General features: G+C 48.4%; 1 protein-coding gene across 2 annotated transcripts; it reads left to right on the forward strand.

The window, feature by feature from the left end:
* The first annotated feature begins 12,129 nt into the window (after positions 1 to 12,129).
* Positions 12,130 to 18,981, forward strand: Mycl (MYCL proto-oncogene, bHLH transcription factor). 2 transcript variants are annotated; one of them, XM_037202914.1, is made up of 3 exons: positions 12,130 to 12,327; positions 13,030 to 13,534; positions 16,433 to 18,981. In XM_037202914.1, exons 2-3 carry the CDS (start codon positions 13,039 to 13,041, stop codon positions 17,041 to 17,043), a joined length of 1,107 nt encoding a protein of 368 aa, XP_037058809.1. In that variant the 5' UTR covers positions 12,130 to 12,327; positions 13,030 to 13,038; the 3' UTR covers positions 17,044 to 18,981. The 2 variants fall into 2 exon arrangements, with proteins under 2 accessions (XP_037058809.1, XP_028710332.1); XM_028854499.2 differs by lacking the exon at positions 12,130 to 12,327 and adding an exon at positions 12,335 to 12,667 and having other exon boundaries at positions 16,433 to 18,979.
* The last annotated feature ends 1,876 nt before the right edge of the window (positions 18,982 to 20,857 follow it).

Genomic DNA, 20,857 nt, shown 5'->3' on the forward strand with positions numbered 1-20,857 from the left:
AGTTGGTCGAGAAGCCATGATTCCAACCTACTCTGCAGAGACCAATTCCAATTTCGAAGAGCCAAAGATCTGCAGAATCGTAGGCTGTTTTGCGTTTACTAGTGCCCCTGCTCAGTGATTGAGGGGTGACAGAATATAGAAATCCTCTTCTGGTTCGGCCTATATCTGCTTGAGAACCACAGCCCTGACCAGGGAGCCAAGAATGTGCTTAGGGGTCCTCTTTTGGTGGCTCAGCGGGAAGCGGGGCTCGCACAATGCAGGTGCTGGCTGCTCCCTCCCTTCCGTTGCTTTGAGGCTCAGGACAGCCCCGGGGCCGGCTGCTGCTTCCTGCAGCGCAGCCCTGGGCCTGCCACGTCCGGCTGCCTGCATCCCAAAGACCCAGAGGCCCGGGCAAAGGTGCAGGGTACAGCCATAGGGAAGAGGTACCCCTTATCAGGCGTGGAGCACTTGGCAGTGTCTTGGCTCAGAGAGCTGGTATCAGTCCAGGGTGCACTTTGCCAGCGGTGTGGTCCGCGTACATACTCCCTCACTTTGTTAACTCCTTGTTTTTTGTCCCACCGCCTCCCTACTTCCTTCCTTGACACACAATGTCAGGGTAGGGGGGCGCGTCCCTTCAATTCAGCACCTTTTACATCATGGGACACCTTCTTGGGTATGGAAACAGGCGGCTGAGAGCTTTGCTTAGATGAACTCATTGTGTCTCCATAGAAGCCAGACCTGTTGATAAACAAGTATTTACCTGGGTTGGGGAGATGACTCAACAGGTGCCTGTCTCCAAGTCTGTTCACTTGAGTTCAGTCTCAGGATCCCGCATGTCAGAAGAGACTCCCACAAGTCACACACACAGACACAGATACACACACACATGGTTTTTTTGTTTGTTTGTTTGTTTTTTAAGAAGTGTTCACCTTATTTTCCAAGCTAAGCAACAGAAGACCAGATCTGTTGGTTAAAGTGCCTTTCTCTGGTCATACTGCTAGCAGGTGGCACAAGCTTAGTTCCCAGTTCACTGTCTTCATGTATGCTGTATGGGTTTTTTTGCTTGTTTGTTTGGTTTTGTTGTTTGGCTTTTCAAGACAGGGCCTCTGTGTGTAGCCCTGGCTGTCCTGGAACTCACTCTGTAGGCTGGCCTGGAACTCAGAGATCTGCCTGCCTGGGATTACTGCTGTGTTTTGAAGCCAGTTTGGAGGTGTAGATGAAGGTAGAAGCCAACCCTGATCCTCAGGAAGCTCCCCTTCTGATGGGGAAACATGTTCCATCCCAGCAGATGGCCACGAGGGAGGCAGGCAGGAAGCCCAAACAGGTCTCTGGCGTAGGCAGCAGCTGCTACAGACCTCAAGCCCGAGGCTAGCCCCTTCAGGCCACGCTTGGACCATAGCGCAGTGGTGACACATTCCCAGAGGCCCCCAACAGCCTGGCCTGATGAAATGGACCAGTCCCTCCACAGAGACATCTGTGAGTGCGTCCCTGGCCAGACCTGGAAAAGCCCAGCCCCTCAGGACAGCAGCTGGTGTGAGAAAGACCTAAGCAAAGATATTATAGCATGCATTTAGATCAACCTGCGGTGGAGGGGAGTCAGGGATGGGAAACCCTGCTTTGTAGCATGTGTGAGTTTCCATGCAGTAAATATTCTTCCATGGCCAATTTCAAGTTATCAGATTTAAAGATAGACAGTAGCATACTACTATATAATACTCCTTGCATAACAGAGATGGTACCAGTAAAATAGAGTATATCTTTTTTTTTTTTTTTTTTTTTTTTTTTGGTTTTTTTGAGACAGGGTTTCTCTGTGTAGCTTTGCACCTTTCCTGGAGCTCACTTGGTAGCCCAGGCTGGCCTTGAACTCACAGAGATCCGCCTGGCTCTACCTCCCGAGTGCTGGGATTAAAGAAAATAGAGTAAAAATTGAAAATTTATGTTGGGCGTCATTATATTATTTATTTTGAGGCAGGGTCTCATGTGGTCCAGGCTGGTCTTGAACTCACTATGTGCCAAGGAGGACCTTGGACTCCTGATTTTCTTGCTTTTACCTCCCAAGTGCTGAGATTACAGGCATGTGCTACCATGCCCAGCTGCAGTCATTTCTAATACAATTGATTTAAGTATACGTTTGTTTAGCTTAATTTTTAGTGACTGTGTTTAACAACCAGCTCCCATGATGTCCAAAAATGCAACAAGTGGCTCTCGTCAAGCTGATACAAGCCAGCTCCCACAAAGCACTGGGCTGACATCATCCCTCAGCTCCTCAGCTGTGGTCTCCCGGGCTCTATCAGCCTGCTTGACTTCGCCATCTCTCTAGCCTGGGTTTCCCTCTAGTGGACAGAAGAGTCATTTCCAAGTAATTCTGCACCTGTGCCCAGAGCGCAGCAACCCAGAGCAGAATCACTATGACTCACAGGCAAGAGTTTCTTTATTTTAAATTTTTATTTATTTATGTGTCTCTGTGTCTCTCTGTATGAATTTATGTGCATAAGAAAGTTCCTTCAAGAAAGACCATAGTGCCGGCAGCGGTGGCACACACACACCTTTAATCCCAGCACTCGGGAGGCAGAGCCAGGCGGATCTCTGTGAGTTTGAAGCCAGCCTGGTCTACAGAGCAAGTTCCAGGACAGCCAGGGCTACACAGAGAAACCCTGTCTCAAAAAAACAAAAAAAACAAAACAAAACAAAACAAAAAAACACCCTAAACTAAAATGAAACAAAAAGACAAGAGTTTCTCAATTGTCCTGAGGCATTACACACCTGTTATTCCATCCCAGTGAACGACATTATCTCCAGGATTTCTCAAAAGCTCAGTGTACAAAGCTTTTGCCATACACGTGTGAGGACAGGAACTCAGGTCCCTAGAACCCACACAGAGCCAGAGAGAGTCGTATGTTTCTGTATTCCCAGAACACGAATGACGAGAAGTGGGGTAGAAACAAGGGAAGCCCTGGAAGGAAAAAGGCCAGCTAGTCTGGGCTGAATACAGTGATGTGTAACAACAGACCCTGTCTCAAAGAAGATGGAAGGTTGTGGAAATTTAGAAGAATCATTGTATGGGGTAGATATTAGAATAAACAGCTGTTTTTTGTTTGTCTGTTTTGTTTTGTTTTGTTTGTTTGTTTGTTTTAGAAAATCTTTAACGTTAAAGAATCCTTATGGAAAGCAGGGATTGTCTTGTTTTGCTGAAGGGACTTTGCAGACGTCCCATGACTTTGGTCACAGGATGCCTCAGGCACACCTGAGGCTCTTGCATTATTGTGTATTGCACACGATACATAATAAAGGACTGGAGTCATGGGGGCATGTGATGCTCTCCTTTAGCAAGACATGTAAATTAGGATTAGGGACCCTGGTATGAGGAAATACTTTGTGTAACAATCAATATGCCTTTGTACAGCTGTTCGGGGGTTCAATCCACCAGAAGAAGCTGGACCTTCCCTGCTGCCACGTAATTTCATCTTGGAGTGGCTTCTTTCTTCAACCGACCCCCGCTACACAGTGCACCCCAACAGAAGGTGACTGACTCAAGGTCATCTCTGGCCGCCATACAAATGCCATGCCCCCCCCCCCTCCACACACACATACAATCTCATACCCTGTGTAGCAGTTCAGGATGACGACATCAGCCCATCAGGCTTGGAGGCCAGCTCTCCCTTTCCGGTTATCAGGTCTTTAAGAAGGAAAACTGGAAGAGCCACTTTGGGTAGCAAGGCTGACCTCCACAGAGAAGGAAAGGGAGCCAATCAGATACCGAGCTGAGCACAGAACACCCCCTGACTCACTGTGCTTGAAATATTGGGAAGTAATCTTCCCAAAGTGGAGATCCACCTGGGTTCTTCTGCCCCCAAACCCATGACTGTCCATCGCTTTCCTTTCCAGCTTCTCTGCCATGGAGTCAAGCATGGACTGGGAAATCAACAGATCATTTGCCTCAATTCCCCAAGGAAAAAAGAGCAGAAACCTGACACTCTGGAAGTTGTCTGGGACGGCAAGTCACCAGGCTGAGCAGACACTTTAATTCTGCATTGCACCGAAATTGGGGGTGACCACCTTACAGATGGGGAAACTGAGGAATGGTACAAGCTGGTCTAGTTGGACCAGCTTCTCAACGGAGACCTCCTCTGTGCAACCCACATACTTCTCTTTATGAAAGCTGCTGTTGTCCTGCTGGGCCTGGCTGCTTCCTCAGGTTGTCTACAGAGCTCAGCACCAAGTCCCCAGAACCCTTTTCCCACTGTGCTTAGGGCAAGGTCACATTCCTTAGAGGGTTCTAAGGGAAGGGGGGCTTTGCAGTGAAACCCAAGCAGAGATAACGGAGCCACTGATACGGAATGAAAAATTAGCCCTTAACCTGGCTAAATGCTTCAAACGCTCCTTTCTCATCCTCTCCCAACTTTCTCTTCATTTTTGCTGGGAGACTTGGTGTTTTTGTTTTGGTGTGTGTGTGTGTGTGTTTTGTTTTGTTTTGCTTTGTTTCGTTTTGCAGTGCCAGGCCTCAGACCGGAGCCTTACCCATTCCACATCCCCAGCCGCTGGAATCCTCGACATCTCCAAGGCTCCGATTAAATTTCCCCCCTCCAGAAAGCCCTCCACACTCCCTGGTCCAATCTGCAGAAGGAAAGTAAGAAATGTAGTAAAGGACGAGCAGGTTGCTGGCTGAGTGTGAGGGCTGAGCACACACGTTGATCTCCACTGACTCCTTCAGGTCCACTGATGCCACAAGCGGTTTAGGAAAAAGTCGTTTGACGTTTAAACTCACAAGGACAAAATGAAAGAAAGATAAAAAGTTGAGCACACACCTCACATATGAAAACTCACTCGTGCTGGGTGTAGCGTCTAACGCCTGGAATCCCGGCACCCCAGAGACTGAGGCGAGAGAATGGAAGGTTTCAGGCCTACCTGTGCTACATAGCAAGACCCTCTCAAACAAAAGAGAGCATAGAGGAGGAGAGGGAAAGAAAATTCAATCTTTCTAAATATAGGGGCAGAAGAGATGGCCCCACGTACAAGAGCACTTATTCACAAGCACTGGACTAGAGGTCAGGTCCCATCCAGTAGCCAGGTGCAGTCTCACACAGACCTGTAACTCCAGCACTGAGAGGGGCAGACGCAGGATGATTTCTGGAGCTTGCTAGCTGGCTGCCAGCCTATCAAAAGTACAAGCTCCAATTTCAGTGAGAGACCCTTCCTCAAAGGAAACGGGAGAGTGACAGAGGAGGACACCCCATGCCCTCCTCTGGCCTCTGTGCACACCTTCACATACACACGTGTATACCACACACACACATGTACCACACACACACATGCATACACACAAAGACATCAATCTAAATGAAAGTACTAGAACTCTACTCTTCAAGGACCATAGGGATGAGTCTAGAAGGCCTTGGATTTTGCGACTGATTCTTAAATATGGCATCAATATTTGTAAGTAACAACAGCAAAAAAAAAAAAAAAAAAAAAAAAAGCGGGGGTTGGGGATTTAGCTCAGTGGTAGAGCACTTGCCTAGCAAGCACAAGGCCCTGGGTTCAATCCTCAGCTCCAAAAAAAAAAGAGAGAGAGAGAGATTTATCAACATTAAAAACTCAGACAGGCATGATGGCTCACACTTGTAATCCCAGTATTCTGAAGGCTGAGGAAGGAAGATTTTGAGTTCATGACCAGCCTGGATTACATGGGCTAGCCTGGGCCACAGAGAGGCAATTAAAAACTTTTGTGCCAAGGCTCCTTTAAACCCTTTCCTTCCCAACATCTTTCACCTGAGTTTTTGTTTTGAGGCAGGATCTCACAATTATAGCCTTGGCTAACCTGGAGTTCACTATGTAGTCCAGGCTGGCCTGCCTCTGCCTCCTGAGTGCTGAGATTAAGGGCATGTGCCATCACATCTAACTTCACCTGAAAATTTTCTACATGGCCCTGGGTATGTAAATCTATAAAATAGGTATAAAAATCAAACACCAACAGACAACAAATCAGAAAAAAATTCACATACATATAATATTTGTTTGTTTATTTATTTATTTTGTTTTTTTGAGACAGGGTTTCTCTGTGTAGTGTAGTTTTGGTGCCTTTCCTGGAATTCGCTTTGTAGACCAGGCTGGCCTCGAACTCACAGAGACCCGCTTGCCTCTGCCTCCCAAGTGCTGGGATTACAGGCGTGCGCCACCACTGCCCGGCTAATTTTTACAATTTTTAAAAGGTGAGTGAAAGCAGGGGGCAGTGGTGGGCACCTATAATCCTGGAACTTGGGAAGTAGAGGCAGGAGATTAAGAAGCCCAAGGGCAGCCTCAGCCAGGACCCTGTCTCAAAATGAAAATAAATTCAAAAGAAAGAAAAATAGAGAGAGTAAGAAGACAAGAAAAAAAAAAAAAAAAAAAAGCCAGCCGGTCATCCCATCCCTTGCCACACAAGCCTGAAAGCTTGAATTCATCCATTAAACCCACATGAGGGTGGAAGGAGAGAACCAACCCTGACCTCCACACATGTGCTCTGCACACACCTGTCCACCCACTATCACCGCCTCACTATTACATAAAGTAAAGGGAGAGATGGCTCAGCAATTAAGAGCAATAGCTGTTCTTCCAGGGAGCGGGGTTCAATTCCCAAGGCTCACATGGTGGCTCACAACCATCTGTCACTCCAGTTCCAAGGGATCTGATGCCCTCTTTTGGCCTCTAAAGGCACCAGGCACACACATGGTGCACAGAGAGGCATGCAGGCAAAACACTCATAAAATAAAATAATAAAAAATAAAATTTAAAAATAAATTTAAAAAAATTAAGCCATGAAACCAATTTTTCATAATTAGTAAAACTTTTATGAATCCAAGTCACTATCAAGAAAAAAGGCAGATGGCTCAGGGTAAGGGGCAGTTACTGTTCCTGCAGAGGACCCAGGTTCAATCCCCAGCACCTTACAACCATCTATAACTCCAGTTCTGTGGGACCCCCCCCTCTTCTGACCTCTTTTGGGCACCAGGCATGTATGTGGTGCACACACATACAAATAAGCAAACATTCAAATGCATAAAATACAATCAACAAACCTAATTTTTTAAATAAATTTTGAAAAATCAGGCAGCAAGTTTCAGCAGGCATTTGAGGAAGTCCTCCAACCAAAAAAAAAAAAAAGCCCACAGGGAACTGTAAACAATGAAGAATTCAAAGACAATAGAAAAAATAGAGGGAAAAGGAAAACTTTTCAAGCTTTAAAATTAATATAAAGCTTTAAAATTAATATAATTCAAGCTTTAAAATTAATATAAAACTTTCAAGCTTTAAAATTAATATAAAACCTATAAGTAGCCTCCGAGGGGAAGAAGGAAGAACAGGAAGCTACAAAAAAAGAAAGTTTAGAGAAGTGTAGCATTATGTTCCACACCTGGAGTCCCAGCATGCAGGGGGTCACAAGTTCAAAACCAGCCTGGGCTACATCAAGAGTTTGATGTGAGCTAGGATTATAAAGCCAAACTCTGGGCTGGAGAGATGGCTCAGAGGTTAAGAGCACTGACTGCTCTTCCAGAGGTCCTGAGTTCAATTCCCAGCAACCACATGGTGGCTCACAACCATCTGTAACAAGATCTGATGCCCTCTTCTGGCCTGCAGTCATACATGCTGTATACATAATAAATAAAGAAATCTTTAAAAAAATAAAATAAAATAAAAAATAAAGCCAAACTCTGTCTGAAACAAAACAAAACAAAAACAGAAAAGAGCAAGTAAGCAGAGAAGAGGAGGAGAGGGAACATTTAGGAAATTAAAAAAAAATTTAGGAAATAAAAACTATAATGGTAAAAAAAATAAATTAGTAAGCCCACAAAAATTGTGAGCTTCATTGTTCGTAGTTTGAATGGGGAGTTCATGCTAATCATTATCCAAATGACTGAACTCAACTCCAGCTCTATATCACCTTCCCCAGAGATTAGATTGATACCAGATGGCTCAAAGCAGTGATTTTTAATCACATGGTTGGGTTCTCTGGCATGTGTCATCTTAAACTATATAAGAGTCTACAGTGAATCACCTTATTAGTACAAACTATCAGGGCCACTGTGAATAACGAAGACAATTCTGATACTTGGGGAATTTCAAGACTCACTTCCTGCCTCCCTGGGACAAAGTCTAGTCAAATTCTTTATGACAATAGACCCACACAAGAGCACATTGTTGACTTCAGAATGCCACACAGAGTGCAAGCTCAAAGATCTCAGAAAGACAGGTGACATACACAGGCTTGTAGAACACATGGTGTTGGTCTTCTCAGTACAGCACTGGTTGCTAGGAAACAAGAAAGCAACACCTTTACAATTCCCAGGGGAAATCTAAAATTTTATACCAAGCCAAACTAGCCACCCAAATTGAGGGTATAATAAACACCATTTCAGAAAGGCGGCATCTCAGAATCTTTTCATTCCAAGTACACTTTCTCAGGCAGATGTTGGATGATGTGCTTCACTAGAGTGAGGAAGTAAATCAAGAAAGAGGAAGAAATGAGCTCTAGATGACAGGCCATCAACACAGGAGAGAAGCAGCGGGGATTTCCAGAATGAGAGAGAAGGGAAGTTCTGGGCTGAGAGTGGTGAAGCTGGCCAGGAAACCACTAAGTTCGGATTCCAATAGGAAGACAAATGGTTCCCAGACAGTAATTCCAAGAAAAGAGAAATGTAACTGACACTCTGATAACCAGGTATGTTGGACGGAATGAAGCAATCCTTGTAGCTGGTATGAATGGAAGGCAGGTGTTTCAATACCTAATAGGCACATAGAAACAAAAGAAAAATGAAGCAATTAGATGTTGAAGAAATGTTTAAAAAGGAGTGATAAACTTGGGCTGGTAACACACACACAGAGAGAGAGAGAGAGAGAGAGAGAGAGAGAGAGAGAGAGAGAGAGAGAGAGAGCGCTAAGCCAAGTGGGCAAGATAGTTCATCAGATAACAACACTTGCCATTCAAACCTGACCACCTGAATTTGATACCCAGGAGCCCACAGTAGAAGAAGTAAACTGACCCCCAAAAGTTGTCTTTGGACCCACACACTCACAGGCAGTGACAAGCATGCCAGCCCTCACACACATACCCCTAACTATACAGGCAATGATACAGTTAAATTAAATGCAGTCCTCAGGTCCTCAGGCTTGAAGGCCAAATGCACACTCTGAGTTGCCTAACTGCCCTCGGTTTTTAAGTAAACAAATAGTTAATATCCATGGTATTTTGACTATATGGTTATCTGCAACTAAATGCATAAGTCACCACACACATACCCTTTCCTCAGGATTGCCATGAGTTCAAAGTCAGCCTGGGCTACAGAGTGAGACCCTGTCTCAAAGCAAAACAGAAACAAATAAGTGAATGATAGATCATTCCAGTACTTGAAAAGTTGAGACAGAAGGATTGACACCAGTCCCAGGCCAGCTTGGGTTAAATAAGCTTCTGTTTCAAAAACAAAATAAAACAAAAAAAATCCCACCTAGATAAATAAGTAACATTTTAAAAAATGCAGGCAATGCCAGCACAGGGGAGGCAGAGAGAAGAGGATCTAGAGTTCAAGGCAGTCTTAAGTACATAGTAAGGTCAAAAAGGACGAGCTGTGCTGGATGAGACTCTGTCTCAAAGAAATAGAAACAAAACATCAGGACTGGTGAGCTGGCTCCGTGGGTAAAAGCACCTACTGCCAAACTCCAGGTTTAATCCCCAGCCCACACAGTGGAAGTGAACTGACCCCCACAAATTGTCATATACACCCCCGTGTGTGGTGTGTGTGTGTGTGTGCGCGCGCGCGCGCATATGTATATGTACATTTTTTAATGAGTTAGAACAACAACAACAACAAAATTGCAGATAATTTGGATGTCTCCAGGGTAACATTTGTTACCTTGGTGAATGTATCACCGTTCTGGGTCCAGACATTAACTCAGAAACCACAGTTGTTAGTCCTAAAAGCAGCAACGTCTCCTCGGAACAGACACACATTAACCAGGCTCATGAGACTGATATTTCAAATCAGATGCCAATTCATTAATTTATAAGGGGAAGTGGGGCTTTGGAACAGACTGGATTTCTCTGCTGCTGAGTGCATCCTCTCCCAGTGGGCCGATTTACATGGGGAGCAGAACAGCTTTCAGAGGGTTGCTGGGTGATCCAGAGCGTAAGTAAGGTCAGGCACGAACTGGGTGGCTTCAGAGTATGATGCCTCCATCTCCCTGGTCTCTGGACCAGCATTTTTGTAGCCAGAGACATCTGATGGATAATGCTGGTGATTACTGTGGCAACTCTCTGTGATCTCTGGCTTTCTCTGCCGCTCAGACACAGCACCAATTGACTAGCACCAATACTTTCTTAGCTATATTAATACTTTTGATCCGGGGATATGGCTCAGGCGTAGAATCTTTGTCCAGCCTATACCAGGCCCTAGGTTCAATTCCCACCACTGAAGAAAAAAAAAATTTTTTTTTTTTTTTTTTTTTTTTGAGACAGGGTTTCAATATGTTGCTCAATGCTCAAGTGATCCTCCGGTGGTCAGCATCCCAAGTAGCTAGGATTACAGATGTGTGCCACTGTGCCCTCATTACATTAAAATCTTTAATCAGGTGACAGTCTAGATTGTCTCCAGTAAGGGAACTGGCACGTCCTTGTGTTACCGCATTAGAAGTTTGTGTTGGGATTACAGCATAAGCCACCATACCTGGCCCTATACAGCCAGTTCTAGGCCAGCCTGGACAACAGAATGACATTCTGTCTCAAAATAAAGAAAAAAAAATGAACAAAATGAATAACCAAGTAGATCCATTTTCCAAACATAGATTCCCAGCCTCCTATGAATTCTATTCAACAAATTCTCCCTATATTTTCCTGCTTATATTGGTTTCTGCCACTGCAACCAAAACCCCTAGCCAATACTGCAACCACCCCAACAGTACGAAGCTTGAGAACAAGACACCAAAAGGCAGTCTAATCCCTCTGCACCAGAGCTGCAATCAAACTTGGAGCCTTTTCTGGGCCTCTTGGTTCAGCACAGAACAGGGCACACAGGCTGTCTCAAGAAAATCTGCTTGGCTAGGTCACTCAGAAGTCAGTGCATAAATATTTCCAGGAGTTATTCTAGGTGCAGGGGTTGCAAGGCAACTGAAAGCCGACTCCTGCTTTCAAGGATGTCCCACACACACCTTAGACACAACAAGTGCAAAGAGTCACACACACCCCTGCCTTCTCACCCGACTCGTGGGTCATCTCACACCTCCTGTCCCCAGCCCCCAAACAAAGGGAAGTGTTTGTGCTTCTGGCTTCAGTCTGTGAGGATGGCAACAGCATGGAGTTTGGAGTAGTTAGACAAAAAGTGTGGGAGGAAGAGAAAGATGGCAGACAACCAGACACCAGACCTTGATGCCAGGTGGAAGATTCTAGATGCATTGGCTGCTACCCTAAGTTCCTTGGACCTAAATCTCAGGCTGTATAGCTAGTTTCTTCCTTTCTCCGAAGGTAGCCTGGGTGTGATAACACAAAGGAATTGTATAGTCATCATCTTGGCCAGGGGTTCCAGGCAAAGATTCAAATGCCTTGATTCCACAGAATCAAGGAAGTGCAAAACAGGGGCCAGAATGAAGTTACCACACTCCTAGAGCCCAATCTCTGGAATGGCTCTTAGGAGAGTTTTGTGCAGAGGATGACTATTGGGAGTCAGGGCAGTGAAGGAGGGGTCGAGTGTCAGTTATGACCTGGAGCGGGCATCTCACTACCCTCCCCGGGGCTAAGCCGGTGCTGGGGATGTTCGCATTCTCTCATGTCCCTTCCCAAGATGCTCTTTTTAGTAAACAAATTCTCCCCGGCGACCCTATGAGGTTATGACCACCCCTTCATCTCACACGTGAAACCGAGGCTCAGAGAGGTTATGTGCTGCAGCCTTCATCACCCAGAATCTGCACTTGCTATTCAGGTTTGAGTCACCGAGCTAAGAAAGGGGCTAACGGTTGGGGAAGCAAGGGGTTGAAGAAGCCCGGGTTCAGAGCAGAGGGCCGCCAGGTGGCGCGGTGGAGGTGCAGTGTGTCCTCCCCCCAGCCCTACCCCACCTCTGTCAGGGGTGGGACGCACCTGAACCCTTTGGGGCGCGCCCTGGGAAGTAGGCTAGCAGGGTGGGGCGGGGAGCAGCTCTAGTCCTTGGTTCTGGGTAGGCGGAGAGAGCGGCTTTAGTTAGGTCGCTGGGACCGCAGGAGCCTCTCTGAAGAGTCACGCCTCCACCAGGAGACTGCGGGGCTACATCAGCTCTTCTGCTCTGAGCTCCCCAGCGTGCAATTTATTAGGGGGGCTTCAAGGGATAGAGTAGAAACGACCAGTGCAGCCAGGAGGTGGGGCCGGCCCCACCTGTCGCCAGCGGAGAGAGGGGCGGGAGGGGGAGGGGCTTGTCTCCTAGGGACCACCCCCCCTCCTGGTCCCCAAGCCCCGGGCACGCGACGAGATATAAAGCAGTCGGGGAAACAATGCGCCTGCAGATCGCGCTCCCGCGTCGATCCCGGGAGCGTCCTGGCTGCTGTGTGCGAGCGAGGCGGGGGGAGAGCGCGCGGGGGGCGCGCTCGTGAGTGCGGGGCCGCGCGCTCGGTGGCGCGCATGTGTGTGTGTGCGGGCTGCCGGGCTTCCCCGAGCCGGCGGGGAGCCGCTCCGCTCCAGGTGGCGGGCGGCGGGAGCGAGGTGAGGCTGCGGGTGGCCCGGGAGCGGGTCCCCAGGGGACGGGCGGGCTGCAAGGCTGCAGGCTGCCTTCGAGACAGCGCGCCCCCGCCCGGCCCTGCTGTGCCCCGAGAGCTGCGCTCCAGGCGGTGCTGGCAAAGTTTGCTTTGAACTCGCTCCCTGCAGCTTGGTCCGCCTGCTGCGAGCTGTCCTGAGCGTGCTGACCCCAGGCCAGGCTTCCCGGCACAAGGGGTCAGGGCACGGGCTGCAGGCCGGTGGGCCTGGGGAGGGATCAGAACCCCGCAACCGACTGCGGCGAAGGACTCGGAGCCGCCTCTTCCCTTGGCTGGCACCGCAGTCAGCACGTCTTCCCTTCCCTCCCGCAGGGAGCGGACATGGACTTCGACTCGTACCAGCACTATTTCTACGACTATGACTGCGGAGAGGATTTCTACCGCTCCACGGCGCCCAGCGAGGACATCTGGAAGAAATTCGAGCTGGTGCCGTCGCCCCCCACGTCGCCGCCCTGGGGCTCAGGTCCCGGCGCCGGGGACCCAGCCTCTGGGATTAGTCCCGGGGAGCCGTGGCCCGGAGGGGGTGCCGGGGACGAGGTGGAATCTCGGGGCCATTCGAAAGCTTGGGGCAGGAATTATGCTTCCATCATCCGCCGTGACTGCATGTGGAGCGGCTTCTCCGCCCGGGAACGGCTGGAGAGAGTAGTGAGCGACCGGCTCGCCCCAGGCGCGCCCCGGGGGAACCTTCCCAAAGCGCCCGCCACCCCGGACTGCTCTCCCAGCCTGGAAGCCAGTAACCCGGCGCCCGCCACCCCATGTCAGGTGGGCGAGCCCAAGACTCAGGCCTGCTCCGGGTCCGAGAGCCCCAGCGACTCCGGTAAGGACCACCCCGGGCTAGCTAAGAGGGAGGCATCCCATGGGTGGCCAGAGCTCTACAGCTGTCTGAGGTCAAGCATTGGGTCTTAAACCTTCCCATCACCTCCCTATTTTCTGACTGAAGCCGTCGGTGTAGCCCCCAGCTGTGTCTGTCTGGCACGTGGGTGTGTTGGTAAACAGTTTGGAGAAGTGAGGAGGGAGCCAGCGTCCCTCTGATGGTGATTGGAGCCCCAGGGGACAGGGGCGACTTGGTGAGAGTTGGCGCTTAGAGAGGACAATACTAGGGTTGGACTGTAGGGGATTTCTGTCCTTGGGAGGCTGAAAGGGTTCCCTTAAGAGTCACTCCAAGCTTGAAGCTTTTTTGTGCCTCTTTCCCTGAGAAACTCACACTTCCCTAAGGGAGGAAAGACTAAGGAACCTTTTGTGCAGAACCAAAGCCTTCATCCTCTCAAAAACCGCGATCTCCTCCCTGCTTTACTTCAAGTTGCTAATTCCCTTCTCTTACCCCAGTTCCACTGCTTACCATTCGTGCACCTTCATCACCAGTGTGACCTGTGAGACAGGTGGGGGGAGAGTAAACGCTCCTCTTAACAGATGGGGAAACCGAGGCTTGGAGACAGGAAATCAGAAGAGTGGGCCCCATCCTCCTGTGCCTAGCCAGCTTTTTTTCTACCCTCTACCCCAGTCTTCCCTGATAGTCAGAGGGTCTAACTCGCAGCTTATTTGAGAAAGGCTCAACCATGCCTGTTGCTTTGGATTTAGCTGGTGTCCACGCTCCCTCCCAATACATCTGTGGGCTTCAGCTGCTCGTCTACACTCTACAAATGTTTAGTGATTTCCCACTTTGTCCCATCTCTGGGAGAAGAACGGGTGTTGAGGCAATGGTCATGGTGCTCCAGGCCTCCCTCCATCCTGATAAAGGGCAGACTTAAGGGAGGTCAGACCACCCAGCCTCTTAGCCCCCTACTCATGAGAATACCGGAAAGGATGCTGTTGCAGGTGCAGACGGAGGCTTTGGGCACATTCACTAAGACAGTGAAAACTCACTGCAGCGATAACGAATAACTCATATGGGTATTTGAGAGGGAACTGGGGAATTGGCTGTGGAAGATGTTGTACATTTATGGGGGGAAATGAGAAGAACAAAATTAAAACTCATCTTTTCTTCGATCCGTTGTGTTAAAGTCATTTCTGACCTGCAACAAGAGCTTGTGTTTGTCTAACGGCTCAAATGGAAATCTTGAGATCAAGAAACTAATGAAGATCCAGCTTTACCAGGAGGGTTAGCGTAGAAAGATCATCATCTTGGAAGTTTGGAGTTATTTATTTGAGATCCAGACCATTATAGGAGTGTCGGAGAGTGGATCTGATCCAGGCCTCCGTTTCTTCTTCTGAAAATGAGGAGGGATGAACTGGTTGTCCAGCTGAGGACATCCCTTATCTTGTGGAATCTGATACTGTTTTCTGCCAAGGAGAATGGTGTCTTAAATGATACCTTCCTTAGATACAGCCTTCTGTGCTGTGAGATTTAACAGTGAAAATGAAAGGTTTGGGATGGACAGAAACTTGAATCATTTTATGATCTGCCCTTTAACTGGAACCTGTTTGTGGGCTCCTGGTTCACTCTCTGGCCACATGGCCTAGAACAAAATGCAACAGATTGCAAACAATGAGGGGGTGGGGTGGGGAGTGTGACTGACTGCACAGATCAGCCAATAGGGATTAGGGGCCGGGGAAAACAGCATTCCAAACACTGCTTAGCCAGCCAATCACAGGCTTTGAGGCCAGGGGGCTGAATGGTCAGGTTTTATTAATGGAGAAATAATGCGATTGTCCACACAATGGAAACCTTCCTGACAAAGGGGCTCAAGCCTCCTGATATGCAAAGGAAGCAGAGAAGCGAGCTCCTCTGTTGTCGGCCAGAACGCTCTAAAGGTGGCCTTCTGTGCTGAGGACTACGAGATGTGGGGAGCAGACGGTCTTTCCCTAATTGCCTGACCAGGCTGGGTTCATTTCACAGACCTTCCAGCTAGGGAATGGCACGGCTACTTCTTGGTGTCTCTGAGTTCCTGGCATGTTGGCCCTTTTATCTGGGTCCCTCTGCTGTTCCTGCTCTGCCTCTGGTGCAGCTCCTTGGGAAATGGTCGTTTTTGTACCTTTGTGAAGTTCCTGAGGCTCTTGCGACCTGTGATGATAAATCCGACCCTCTTCTGGTCCAGAGGTGGGGGTGGGGCAGATGACCTATAAATGATGGATGGCTTTAGAAACCCATTGAACCCGGGAACAAAATGCTCCTGAGGGAAACCCTTCCCCTCCCCTCTGTGGCTGAAGAGACCGGTTGTAGCCCTCTCTTCTCTGCATCTTCAGCTGAAAGGATGGCAGAATAGAGAGGTGGGGGAATAATAGGATTTATAACTTGTGAAAAGTAACAATTCCCAAGCGCAGGCTGTGCTGCTGGGCAGGAACAAAGGGCAACTCTGCCCACAGACCCCTCATTTACAATTCTGATGGAGCATGAAAGAGCCCGAATGGGGAAGATCTTTATAGCTAAACTTTGTCCCAGGCCAGTAGCTCTTTCCAGCCCCTCAGTGGGGGAGGAGGGAGCCTGTGCAGACTGGGGGCTGTTGGCTTGGGTCTGCCTTTTGTTCCTATCCAAGCCTTGTTGTACAGAAGGAAACTGGAGAATATTTTCCTTATTTATTTCCCCTTTTCCTCTGACACTTCCCTAGTATAAATGAATCGGGGGTCTCTTTCCTCACTTCAGTTTGGTGATATGTCTAAATTATGGACATGCCACCGACGCTCACAAGTCCAGACCTTGAAAACTGAGGCTGCAGGGCGTGTGTATATGTGTTCCTCATGGGGTATGTTTCTTCTCTTCATGTCTCTTCCTGCACAGAAGGCGAAGAAATCGACGTCGTGACGGTGGAGAAGAGACGCTCTCTGGACATCCGAAAGCCAGTCACCATCACGGTGCGAGCAGACCCCCTGGACCCCTGCATGAAACACTTCCACATCTCCATCCACCAACAGCAGCACAACTATGCTGCCCGCTTTCCACCAGAAAGCTGCTCTCAGGAGGTTGCTCCTGAGAGGGGTCCCCAGGAAGAGGCTCCAGAGATAGAAGCTCCCAAGGAGAAAGAGGAGGAAGAGGAAGAAGAGGAGGAGGAAGAGATTGTGAGCCCCCCACCTGTAGAAAGCGAGGCCCCCCAGTCCTGCCACCCCAAACCTGTCAGTTCTGATACTGAGGATGTGACCAAGAGGAAGAACCATAACTTCTTGGAACGAAAAAGGAGGAATGACCTCCGTTCGCGGTTCCTGGCCCTACGGGACCAGGTGCCCACCCTGGCCAGCTGCTCTAAGGCCCCCAAAGTCGTGATCCTAAGCAAGGCCTTAGAGTACTTGCAAGCTCTGGTGGGGGCTGAAAAGAAGATGGCTACGGAGAAAAGGCAGCTCCGGTGTCGGCAGCAGCAACTGCAGAAAAGAATCGCGTACCTCAGTGGCTACTAACCGACCAAAAAGCCTGACTTCTTTGTCATACACACACACAAGTTTATTTTTTAACCTCTCTCTCCCTTTTAGTAATTTGCACATTTTGGTTACAGCGGGGGCAGTCTGGACAGTAGATCCCAGAATGCATTGCAGCCAGTGCACACACAATAAGGGCTTGCATTCTTGGAAACCTCGAAACCCAGCTCTCTCTCTTCCCTGACTCATGGGAGTGCTGTCTTTTCTGGCGCCTTTGGCTTCTCAGCAGGCAGCTGACTGAGGAGACTTGGGGTCTGCCTCACTCACTAGCTCTGGAGAAAAGGCTGACAGATGCTATGCAACAGGTGGTGGACGATGTCAGGGGCTGCAGCCTGCATGAAATCTCACACTGTGCTAGAGCTTTGGGCTAGGAAAGGATGCTGCCCCCACTGGTGTCTCTGGGGATGATGCAAGGACAGCTGGGCCTGGATACTGTCCCCGAGGCTCTGTGTTCCAGGAGACAAGTGAGCTGTCCTGGGTGAAGACTAGCTTGCAGACTTGATCAGCATGGACCATTACCTCACTGTCAGACACTTTACAGTAGCTGAGGGGTGGAAACCTTTAATTAGCATATTAGGCCACACCCTTCCCTCCACTCTCAATGCTATGACTTTGAAAACATTTAAAGGGCTTGGCCTGCGGAGTCTTTGTCTCAGAGCTCTCTGGGCCATCTCAGAGAGAGACTTGTCTATCCTCACAAGGGATTGTTTTTGTTTCTTTCTGCCTTTGTTAATGCAATGGGCACCACAGCACCCTTTCATACAGATCAGAAATATTTCTCCAGGACGCAGGAAAATGGGTCATGGGGAAGACTTGGCATCCTGGCTTACGAACATGCTCCTTGCCCAGGTATTTTCTGCAGGGCCATTTGAAGCCCAGCTTGGAACCTTCTCTCAAGGCAGATATAAGGCGCTTCAGAAGGAAGTGCCTGACCACTTCCTCTTTCCCACCTGCCTCTCAAGTCAGTTCTTGACTTTGTCTAAATTCTGCTGGAACAGTGTAAACCTGTCCTTCTTGAGCAACTTCAAGGAGTTTGCTGGCTCCGCAGCCACCATCCGGGTCCCCCGAGCCACACACTTCCTTTCCCCAGAATCTGGGCCTTACAGATACCCTGAGGGGAGCCGCTTGGATTCATCAGGTGCACCGGAAGGTACACTCACTTCCTGGTGGGCTGACCAGGTCCCTCTAGAAGCGCTGCTCAGCTAACTAGGGTAGATAGGGGTTTGCTCCAGCTGTGTTTTGCAGCACCAGGTGGGGTCTAGGTACAGTCCTCAATGGGGACAGTCACCCAAGCTAGCACCGGCCATGTGGGCATCCTCAGGAGATCCTAAGCTTTGCCTGAAAGAAGAGTCAACCTTTTCAGAACTCTGCCCTGGGAGGCAGATCACTTTCTGCTGGCCCTGGGTTTGGAAGTAGGGGAACAGTTAGGGGGACAGAGAGTAAATAATACCCGTGGCTCTCCAAAACCAGCTAACACTTCCAAAGTGGCCGGCCATGATGGCCCCAGAGAGTCTCAGAGGTAGCTTTGGAAGAAACTGTTCTGCCTGATGGGACAGGACTTTCAGGCACCAAGGGACTGCTGGGACTATGTTGGGAGGACAGTGGGGAACAGGCTACTGAAGACTCATCTGAACGGCTTGTGTTTTATAAGCTGCTGCTGGGTTACGTGCTGTGGGGAGTCTTTTTTTTTTTTTTTTTTTTTTTAATACTGTATTTTTGTATGCTTTTTGCAAAGTGGTGTTAACTGGTTTTGTACAAGAAAAAAAAAAAAACACAAAAAAAACTCCTGTTGCAAGGGTCTGGTTTATTTTGAAAGGCAAGTTTACCTGAAATTTTGTATTTAGTTGTAATCATTAATTGCTTGATTTTAAACTGTTGCCTTCTGGGACATCTTCTAATAAAAGATTTCTCAAAACTGTCGGAGTGGGGGTAGCATATGCCATCTGAGTCCTCCTGAAGCAGAGAAAACTATTTCAGAGTAGCCACAAGCAATCTGGGTGGCTGCATTTTTCTACCCTGTTGCTAACCTGGTCATTCCACTCTGGGTCCCTGAATGCCCTTTCAGACATGCCTAAACAATGTCCTGTCTGCTCAGAGCTCAGTGAAAACAAAATTCTCCTGTGAATTGCAGAGTGCTGAATTGTACGTTACAAGACCTGAAACCCCAGCTCTCTCACTTCTGTGGCCTTTTATTTTTGCCTTTCTGAATCCCGAGGCCTTATCTGTGAGATGAGTGGAAATATTTCAGTGGGTTTTTTTTTCAGGTTTCAAGTGAAGTTGTAGGTTTTGAATTTCTAAGTTATATAGCCCTAGTCTTTAATATGGGGGCTGTTCTTATGAAATTCTTGTTTTATTTGATTTTTGTCTTTTTTATGTGGGAGATGATTATTATTATTATTATTATTTTTGTTTTTTTCGAGACAGGGTTTCTCTGTGTAGCTTTGCACCTTTCCTGGAGCTCACTTGGTAGCCCAGGCTGGCCTCGAACTCACAGAGATCCGCCTGGCTCTGCCTCCCGAGTGCTGGGATTAAAGGCATGTGCCACCACGCCCGGCTTATATTAATTATTTTATTTTGAGACAGGGTCTGCCTCTCTACATAATCCTGTCTATCCTGGAACTTACTACATAGACTAGGCTGTCCTGGAATTCTCAGAGATCTGCCTACCTCTGACTCCCACATGCTGAGATTAAAGGCATGAGTGATCATGCCCAGCTTGATTTTGGTCTTTTGAGACTGGGTCTTATTATATAGCCTTGGTTGGCCTATGTAGACCAGGCTGGCCTTGAACTCAGAAAGATTCTACCTGCCTCTGCCTCCCAGGTACCAGGACTAAAGGTGTGGAACACCACATCCAGCCTCTTAAGCCCATTTGTAGGATGGCTTTATTATTTATTCATCTATCTATCTATCTATCTACCTATCTATCTATCTATCTATCTATCTATCTATCTATCTATCTGGTTTCTTGAGACAAGGTTTCTCTGTGTAGCCCTGGCTGTCCTGTAACTTGCTCTGTAGACCAGGCTGGCCTCAAACTCACAGAGATCTGTCTGCCTCTGCCTCCTGAGTGCTGGGATCAAAGGTGAGCGCCACCACCGCCCAGCTGTAGGATAATTTTCAAACAATTCTCTGAGAGTTTCTGGTGGTGTAATGATTTTTTGTTTTTTCCTCTCTCTCAATTAATGGAAGGAAAATTAAGGCTCTCTGGAGTTCTCCCATTATGGTGATCTAAGGGCAAGATGAGAGCATTTGTCCATGGCCCTTCCTCATTGGGCACTTTGCATTGCCTTGCAGTGTGTTAAGCCAGCCCCACTTTGCCAGGGCTGCCAATGAAGATGATGAGGTTAGACAAAGAAACAGAACCACCCAGCTGGGAAAGGAGTAGGTGCATCGGGATGTGAGTGGAGTTCAGCCTACCCCTAGAACCAGAGGTCTTTACCCACTGCATGATTCTGACCAGCCTGTTTGATTAACAGGGGATGGGCTAAGAAGTCATCAGGAATTCCACTGGAATGGTTTGTTGGAACGGCCTCTGTGTGGGGCCTCTGTGCCTGGCCCTTTCTGGGATGAAGTAAGACAAATGTTCCAAGATCAGCTTGCCACACCACAGCATCTGTGGAGTGGGTTGGATAAGTTTACTCCAAAGATGCCCTCTGGGGAAAGAAAACAGTTGCCGTTCCAAATGCCATGACCATCACAGTGAGAAAAGGCTGCCCGGGTCTCCACTAATCCTACCTTACAGTTGGGGTGTTATTGCCTGCCTGATGCCTGGGTGCCTGTGGAGCCTGTATAG

The sequence above is a fragment of the Peromyscus leucopus genome, chromosome 2 (assembly GCF_004664715.2).
Source record: "Peromyscus leucopus breed LL Stock chromosome 2, UCI_PerLeu_2.1, whole genome shotgun sequence".
NCBI classification, from domain to species: domain Eukaryota; kingdom Metazoa; phylum Chordata; class Mammalia; order Rodentia; family Cricetidae; genus Peromyscus; species Peromyscus leucopus.

Excerpts from the sequence above, each read along its gene's own strand:
- Mycl (XM_028854499.2), top strand. The coding sequence starts at position 12,587 with ATGTGTGTGTGTGCGGGCTGCCGGGCTTCCCCGAGCCGGCGGGGAGCC. Across the intron at positions 12,668-13,029 it reads TGGCGGGCGGCGGGAGCGAG|GGAGCGGACATGGACTTCGA; the intron begins GTGAGGCTGCGG and ends TCCCTCCCGCAG. Across the intron at positions 13,535-16,432 it reads CGAGAGCCCCAGCGACTCCG|AAGGCGAAGAAATCGACGTC; the intron begins GTAAGGACCACC and ends CTTCCTGCACAG.